Source organism: Sparus aurata, chromosome 8 (assembly GCF_900880675.1).
Source record: "Sparus aurata chromosome 8, fSpaAur1.1, whole genome shotgun sequence".
NCBI classification, from domain to species: Eukaryota; Metazoa; Chordata; class Actinopteri; order Spariformes; family Sparidae; genus Sparus; species Sparus aurata.
In genome coordinates this window covers 28,050,439-28,059,515 of record NC_044194.1, presented here as the reverse complement: position 1 = coordinate 28,059,515, position 9,077 = coordinate 28,050,439, and the positions used below count along the sequence as shown (strand labels likewise).

Below are 9,077 nucleotides of genomic sequence, written 5' to 3'. Positions count from 1 at the left end.
CGTGAGACTGGAAGGTAAATATAAGCCGCTGATAGACGGCCCTAAAGACGACAAGAAAGAAATGCATTTTGATTTCCTCTACAGTTTGTAATAGAATAAAGTATTAGAATTAGTAACTGAATATTAGAATAAAGTAACTGTTTTACACATTCATAAGTTCTACAATGTCATTATTACAATGAATTGTGGATAAATATATCTGACATCCGGTGGAGTTGGCAGCCTAAAGGCAGGAACACACCGGCCCAACACGTTGGACGTCTGAAGCGTTTGGGGAGAATCAGACGAGGTCGGGAACAAATCTGTTGGGTGTGTTCAGCTGCGTTGGAAGCCTTCAGAGCCGCGCAGACGTTGTCTGCTCCAATTCAACATGCAAAGTCTGAGAAGGTTGGCTGTCGGCCATTGGATTCTCTGATTGGTTGTGTGCTAAGCAGACTCTATGGAGCGATTGAGCCTGTGTAACCACACAGCAGGACCATCGCTTTTAGCCCAGCAGCTTCGGATTTCGAGTTTAAAAAGTGGGAAAATTAAAATCATTTAAAATCAATTTGGGAACTCCAGGCTTCCAGAGACTTGGATTACGCATGACAAGCTGTATAGACACATTTTTTTTTAGGTTTCAAAAACAAGTCCCCAGCTCAACTGACTATCCCTCAGCGTGGAGGTGAGCAGATAATGATGAGGATTTTCATTCAGGGTTGAACTTGTCCTTTAATGTAGTTTGAAGGGGACTGAAGCTCTGATGTGCCTTCCAATTCACTTCCTGTGGTTTTATCATTAAAAATCAACATTTAAGCATCAAATAATATATAATACAAATGATAATTAAGGTACTTCACTGAAAAAAGAGGAACAAATTCTACAGGGAAAAAGATAAATATAGAATGTTAAATAAAAGTAGGTGTAAATTCACAAGAAATGGTCAGCGCCAACATACAGTGTGTTTCCCACCAGGGCAGGTTTTTATCATGTGTGTGAGATTCTTAAAGCAAATATGGATGAAAGACATTTTTCTCAGTATTCGTCTCCTCTAGTTATAATTGTAACTACTATGCATCAGGCAGCGTTCTGATATGGTAATTATGATACGGCGATAAAGATGTCTGACAGATAGTGGAGGCCGGCACACAGTGTGCAGGCTGATCTCAATGACTCAGCTCCGGCTCTCCATATTCTGCATCCCAGCTGGTGGAGCATTATTCACACCGTCGCTCTGTCAACACAGCGATGGAACACTTTCCTCCACGGAACATCTCTGTGACCACATGTGGGAACATACATGCTGCCCTTTGACCACAAGCTAATCTATAATTCACGTGTGTTGCACGCCAGTAAAATGTAACTACAGTCCCAGTGATGCATCTCTGCAGTTGGGCCTCCAGGACGCAGAGAAACATTTTTAGTTTTCACTTTTTAAACCAGCGCGAGAGCTTTTCTGAAGTGATGAAAGCGACGTTCAATAGCTGCAGATGACCTGACTCAGACACGAGGACTGGACATTAAGTATTCATGAGCTGCTCCCACTGTACCTCTCGTTATTGAATGCACGAGTTCACAGTGTATGCTCGCGTTTTAAATTACTTTTTGGACCACAGAAAAGCAAACATTAATACGCTTCCTGAGTTTCTGAGACTCTGAATATCGACTACCTGAGTTACTAAAAAAATATATATACGTTTGTTTTTTTCCAGGAACTAGTAGCTCTCCGTTGGACCATTGCAGAGTTCATCTCTCTGACCTCCATTCAGATGCCTTGTGAAAGCATTAGCAACACTTCCATCAGCCTCTCTTTGTGTGTGTGTGTGTGTGTGTGTGTGTGTGTGCCAGGCCTTCCAGCAGCTGGATGGCAACATCATATAAAAATACCACCGGGCTGCACCGATTGGCTGAGGGGAAGGGGACCGGGTCTAAACCAGAGTCATGAAGTAAACTGCGGAGGAGCCCTTCACCCGGTGGAGGAAACATCATCATGTGGAGCGGATGCGTGTGTGAGTGTGTGAGTGGCTGGATCGCAGCTCAGCGCGTCGACAGAGAGACCACAGAGTCCACAGTGACAGAAACAAATAATTTTATTTTAAAAATATTTCACTGCTGATACATACAATACACTCATCATACTCATATATATTTGCATAAAGTATACTCTTAACATGATAATATTTAAAGATTTGATACATTATTGTCAGGTGGGGAGGGGTATATCAACAAGGAGGACACTTTATTGTAGTGTGTAGCGTAAAAACATTGAAACAGAAAACCACTAGAACAGATACAGAGGGGACCTCACCAGCTGCTCAGTGATTGGAGGAGGACAGGAGAGGGGCGGAGCCTAAACGCTGCAGGTTTTTAGTGATGTCCCATAAACGGTCTCGGTTGGACTCTGGTTTAAAGGGAGCTGCCAACTTTTTCAGCCACAACTGGTCGGTGTCGGGTTAGTTTAAGAACGTCCTGCCCATATAGGAAGAAAATGTCTGCCCAGTTTGTGCCTCTCACAGCCGAGAATCTGTTGTTTTGACACATTTAAGAGAGTCGTTGAACAACCAAAAATTCCCCCAAAGACTCCTCGAACCACGAAGGATGAATATTATTCCATCCACAGCACGATAAAAGATGGAGGCTGAAGACTAACGTGTCATTGACGTGAAACTAAAATAGATTTTTTTTTGTTCAATCGTCTTTTTTTCAGTTTGAAAGCCCCAGAAAACGTTGCTTTGAATTGTTAAACACTCCAAAATGTACTTTACTACGCAACCCAGATTCATGAACAAATGATGCCAAATCGTCACTGGCATGTATAGGAGCATGTGACATCACTTCACCGCCCGCTTCAAACCAGTGGAAAAAGCAAGAACAGATAACTGACTGTTCTATATGTATTCCAGATTGCTTTTTGTTTGGAGGGGGAATAAAGTTTTTTTTGTGGCTTCAATGTTAAAAACTAATAATAACAGAATTCGAGGCACAATTAAGTGTAATCTTACACTCATGATGCAGTATGTATGTTTCAAAAAGGTTGTTTTGCTGACCTGTTCAAGAGCATTCAGAAATGCACTGTATATTCATTATTTGGCAGGTTTCTTTTTATTCCTATATATCTGAGACTTTAGTGTAGCGAAGCATTTTAAACAGATTCTGTTAAATACCTCCGGTGGGGTCTTTCGTGGAATACTTTTCAGTAACATACACTCTACTTTTACGAACGCATTCTGGACATCAGATACACGTCTATTTCTTTCCATGCGGGCAGGCAGCAGGACCGCCGAGACTCCTCCCAACGGGTCCACCTCCAATCACACTCGACAACAAAAAAAGGTCTGTGAGCAGCGGAGAGCTGGCGAGGTAAAGAGGTTGTGTTGCGGATATTCATTATCATGGAGGAAAAAGGGGGATACTGAAATGAAGAGTTCCATTCAGACGTTCCTTGCCGTCCCCCTCCTGACCCTGTTTGTTGTCCCGGGACGTAGTAAGAAAAATATCCTGTGTCCCCGTTACAAAGTCCCTACTCCTCTGGTTCGTCGTCGCCTCCATCTCTACAACATTTCTCTGTTTCTATACTCGCCCCCCCCCCCCCCCCCCCCCAGTCTACATCATAGCCCTCTCAGCTGATAAGGTAGTTTGCATTGACAGTTATGTGAAGCCACAGTACATCTGTGGATCATTAAGTGCTAAAGAGACCAAATTCATGAGTAATAGCAGGATTTTTTTTTTTCTTTTCAAAATCCACACGCTTCAAATCTGTCACGTTTGCAGCAGAATTTAACTCAGAGGTATCTTTTTCTTTAACTTCTCCCAAGTCCAGCAAAGGTTCGAAGGATGCGGCTCTTACACTCAAGCCCAGGCTGACATATTAGGTCCATTCTTTAAATATATTCGGATCACAAAGGCGAAGAAAACACGTCTCGCAGCTGGTTCTGAATTAGAATACAGATCCAGGGTTTAGCGACTGACAGTCTGACTGCATCTTGAGTGCTTCGTGTGGGTGCTGATGGAAGATCCCTCCGTGACCCAGACCACCAGGTTGTACTGTTAGTGGGCTAATGATAATAAGCCTGCCAGCATGTGTTTAACCGTAAGAAAGGTGTGTGTGTGTTTGTGTGTGAGGAGCAGACCTCAGTAAAATGGCAGTGAAGAACATTTCCTCCTGTAAAAAATGTCTGCAGCGACATCAAGCGCACCTCTACAGCCACCAACACACACCTGCACACTGAGCTGCTGCTCCCGACAGATTGAACCAACCTCCTCCTCCCCATCAGAGTCAGATTCTTTTTTTTTTTGGCATGAATGGCGCTTCGGCCGTTTATTCTTCTCCTGCCGAGCGCTCCCTTTCAACACTCCGTGAGGACCTGCAGGGGTCTGCAGCTGAAATGCGCGGAAGAACGCACCGTGAGGACGAAGACGAGGAGCGCTTCTCGGGTCCAGAAGGGTTCTGATCACAGTAATGGCTCCAAACTCGATTCAGCCTGAGGGGCCTTTTCACAGCAGACATCTTGACTTGTCGTAGCAGGAAAAAGCGTTAGTTACATTAACGACGGCTCGGATCTGGTAAGTGTCTATTCCAGTGAGCCAGCACACACAATACCAGGAGCTCCTCTGAGTGGACTACAGCCAGCATTAATGTTGTGAAATACACATGCGCTCCTCCTGCTATGACATGTCAAGATGCTGCTGTTTTGTGTCGGGGCCTGTTCTATTGCCTGAGCGGATAAAAGCAGACTTGCCATCAGCTCTGAAGACATGCCGCATCATAATGATCAGAGTGAGTGTGACGTATGGGACTGGGACAGATGTGAAAGCCTGCAGGGACAGCTCTGAGCTGTGAGCACGGACACAGAGTCGGACCGCTGTAACGCCAACTTCTAGTTTAGCCCCCGGCTAATCTCATTAGGGATAAAAATGATTTCATTGTTTAAGACTTTGCATACGTTAACAGACCGAATGACTCAAATTCTGATTGTGACACTCGACAGAAACATGACAAATGTATCAACAGTCTTACAGGCGCTTCTGTCACTATGTAAGCTTCTGGAAAATGAAGCAATGGCTGTAAAACAATGAAGACTTTAGTCCGGTGAGAGTGTGAGAAGCATTCCCACATGATGTTGTCCGTTATCAAAATGTGAGTCATATGGTCCTGAATAACCAGAGCTCGTCAGTGAGGTTCCAGAGGTGACGATCCCATTCGTGCCCTTAGTCGAGGACGTTGATTATTGAGGAGTTTTTCTCATTTTCCATTTTTTCTAAAAAGCAAAATGTTATACGGTCATGATTCATGGCTCAGGTTAAAGTTCACAACCTCTTTACAAAAAGGACTTTTTCTGAAAGTGAAAGGGAAAATCACATCTGGAACCGGAGCTGTTCAAAAAAAGCGGGCGCTCGCTGTTGAGCTCTATTGGAGGGTCTTCAAGAGCCAGATCACTCGGTCGTTATGATGCCATTCATATGCGGCAAACTGACTTACATGTTCTATGGTTATGTGTTCAAAATGCTGCCGCCAGCCGGCCCGTTCTCCCTCTGTTCGGATCATTCATCATCACGACTTACTTCATACTGAAGTATTGCAGGTAGCTGTTGGCAGAAAGTAATGTTTGAAAGATAAATACAAAAAAAAAAAATACAGAATGGGCTCTCATCTTCGGGGGCTCTCAGTGAGGCTGAGCTTTAGAGTAGCTTGCAGACTGAATTGTTTAGGTTAGTAGAGGAAGCAGCAGCTAGGTGGCCTTTTCAACAAGGATTTTGTCATCTCATCATTTAAATAAACCGAGATACCTCTGCTCGTGGAATTTTGTGGCTTGGGAATAAAAAAAAACAAAAAAAAAAACCTCTGAGAATCTTCCAAGCGAATCTCTGGAGGTGACAGTTCCCTTCCCGCGTTGGAGATCAGCTGGCTTAAACAGTCGATCAGCATCCTATGAGCATACTTGAACGTACAGTTAGCGGTGACGTGAGGGCCGCGTCAGGAGGCAGAAATCAAGCGCTCCCTTCCCGACGTCAAACTTGTACCACTTGTCTGTGAATGTCTCAGGAGTCCTGTGTTGGTTGGGGTGTTGGCTGTAGACCTAAAGCCAGGACCCAGAGCCACTGCTGGGCAGAGTTAGGTCCATCAGCGGAAACGTTAGCACCACAATCCTGTAACTTGAGATTCCATTTGCTGGACTGTAATGTTCTGAGTAATGTTCTCTCACCGTGGCAATGTTTGGGGAACGCCTCGTCTGCAGGCAACTAACACTGCAGAAAACAGCATCTTAAAACATCATTTTGAGCTGGATTAATTTTTGTACAAAAAGTCCTTCCGTTTGCCCCGGAGAAATTCAGGGTCACTTGTCCGCTTACAGGGAATGATGAATCAAGAAGCAGGAGTGTAATCTGAACAGCCACACCTCCTCCTTGTGGGTGGCACTGATCAGAAAAACCTTCACTATATACACCCTTTTTAACTTTAAACAATCATGTGTTAAGATGGACATTTTTTGCAGTGTAGTTGTGTACGAGGGGGGGGGGGGGCAGGAAACATGACAGCCAGACTTCGACCTGACTGAACTCTTTCCATCAGTGGCTCTGGCCCTCTGCTTCTCCCCTTCCAGCTTCCTCACAAAGGCCAGGGCAGGTCGCTGAAGTCGACAGGGCCGCCCAGGCCGGCGTCCGCCTCCAGCAGGGACATGATGACAGCCATGGCCGCCTCGTCGTTGCTGGGGCTGCTAGAACCGGGGTCGTCCATGATGTCTATGCTCAAGTGGGAGTTGTCGCCTGTACAGTCATTAAGAAAACAAAGGTTAGAAAGGAGAAGAACATGGAAATAACCCCCCACAGTAAGAGGGTGCATTTAATATGTGCGTTTGGTTGGACTCACTCATGATGGACTGGTTGGAGTATGGGTAGCCTACAGAATCCGGTCCAGGAAGGATTCCTGTGCTCGGCAGCTCGGGTGTCCCTCCATTCTGAATCTATAGAGAGGTGACACACATACAGGCACGTATCAGCTGACTGAACGGAGATCGGTTTCAAACTGAGCTGAAGTGTTTTCATTCTGTCCTCAAATATCTTTGTGATCCTCCGCAAAAACAGAGGCATATGGCAAAGATATGTCAGTGTCACATGTACAGGCATGAAGGTCTCCTCGACCATAATCAACACAGACTCCATGTTGGTGTCTTTTAGATGATTATCAGCAAGCACACACTTTTACTTTAATGTTCCCTGAGGGACTTGCGCATGGAAAACCAGCAGTGGGAAGAGGCTAGAGAAATAATCTGCCAGACAACCCCCAACGTGTCATCTTAACACCGGCTTTTAAACGGATTAAACAACCCAAATATGAAGTGTTAATTAGTGAGTTTAAGAGGTGCTGGTGCATTTTAGACAAAATCCCTGGTTTGTTCAAATTTGAGGCAAACAGAATTAACTTCACTGTCTTTCTGAGCAAACACAACTGTAAAAAACACTCAGTGTCCTTAAAAGTGTATTCTGGTAAACCTCGGGGTGTAATGATCCATTGATTTTGATATATATCGATTCAGTGATCCCATATTAATCGACCCATATATTAAGCTCCACCTTTTTGGCCAAAAGCAGGAAAGAAAACAGCGGCAACTTCTTCTGTAACCGGATGTGTTTAATGGGCAGATGATATCGTCTGATATCCATCATGGGCCTCGTATAGAAAACTGATCCAGCTGATGGCGTTTCGTAGAAGGAATCCTCCTGGTAAACTTAGCTTATTTCAATGATATGGATGAAAGTGGATTTACTTGATAGTTCCGAGTTGGTGCAACACCAGTGTTTGGAGCAAGATAAAAAAAAAAAAGGTTATGTGGAGTAAAAAGGCGACAGCTGTTATCAATGTGTCAGCTACATATTTAATGATCTCCTGCTTCTCATCTCATTTTCAGCGCAATCAATCCAATTAAGATTCAATACGTGGATTTCGAACCGAGTCTTATTTGATGAAATGCTATCGAATACATATTGAAAAGGTTTGTGTTTGCGTGTGTACCTTCTTGCCCCCTGGAGAGCATGTGTCGGGTGGAGGGGTGCTGGTGATGTTCAGAGGGCTGGAGCCACAGCTGGAGGGGGAGGAGCCTCGGATCCTGGTAGAGAGACACACAGATGGTTGCAATGATTCCGAGACACGCTCCACATTCTCAGCCTCCAAACTCATGGGGACCAACTCCAACTTAGATAACATGTACTGACGTCCACATCCAAAGACATCTGACCTGCGGGACTTATTTTTAACACTTTGTCAGTGTTGCCATGGCAATAAGTAGATAGTTCATCTATCAGTGGAGACAACTGGTGTAATTTTAGCACCGCAGCAGTTATCTGAGTCAGCTTTCAGAACTGAGCCTGAGAGCTCAGTCCTGTTCTACACAGTGAAGGCACTTCTGTCATGTGTTTCGAATCTGTAGAATTTATTTAATACACAATCTGACATGTTTCATTAAAGTCCTGCATATTTGTGTCATGTCACCTGCATTCAAAACTAGGCCACAAGAATTTCCTAGTTTCTTTCTCTTTCTCCCATTCTGTAAAAATAGTTTTCTACTTGTATAAACCATTTTAGTCTAAAAACATCTTTCAAAGATTCCACAAATATAGGCCTGGCGGGGAGTCAACTTGGACCCAGCAGGTTGCCTGGCTTGCGGCATACTGGTGGAAACCCCGCTGGTTCTCCAATTGAAATACACAGATTCTATCTGCGCTCACCTCTGGATCTCCATCACTTCCTCTGCAATCATGCGGCCGATCTTGCCGGCTCCTGCTCTCGTGCCACCGGGGATGCCGGGCACCGTCTGCAGCGCCCGCCTTCCTCCGCCTACCAATCAACAGCAATCAGGAAAAAGCGATGTATTCATATGCCAGTTTGGAGAATAATTCATCCACAGCAGGGGATACATTACAGAAATTGTGTTATTTCTGTAGGGATATCTTACCCTCTGAGGTGAGAACACTGTCCATGCTCTGTGGTGAGGCAGCAGATTGAGGGTATTCTGATCCTTCCATCATAGGACACCTGGACACAAAAACACACATGTGGAAATGTTCTAATATTCAGCAGCTACGTATCATCAGTTTTTGAT

General features: G+C 44.6%; 1 protein-coding gene across 3 annotated transcripts in view; it reads right to left on the bottom strand.

Annotated features, from left to right (window-relative positions):
* Window positions 1-2,051: 2,051 nt before the first annotated feature.
* bmal1a (basic helix-loop-helix ARNT like 1a) overlaps window positions 2,052-9,077 on the bottom strand; it is a 32,591-nt gene continuing 25,565 nt past the window's right edge. For 2 of the 3 annotated variants that reach the window (XM_030425855.1, XM_030425854.1), the window contains 5 exons: window positions 8,931-9,010; window positions 8,704-8,812; window positions 7,991-8,084; window positions 6,848-6,941; window positions 6,587-6,744 (listed from right to left, as the gene is read on the bottom strand). In XM_030425855.1, the coding sequence (XP_030281715.1) occupies window positions 6,587-6,744; window positions 6,848-6,941; window positions 7,991-8,084; window positions 8,704-8,812; window positions 8,931-9,010 (535 nt within the window). Of the gene's footprint in view, window positions 6,745-6,847; window positions 6,942-7,990; window positions 8,085-8,703; window positions 8,813-8,930; window positions 9,011-9,077 lie in introns of all 3 variants that reach the window. The other variant, XM_030425852.1, reaches the window with a different exon arrangement.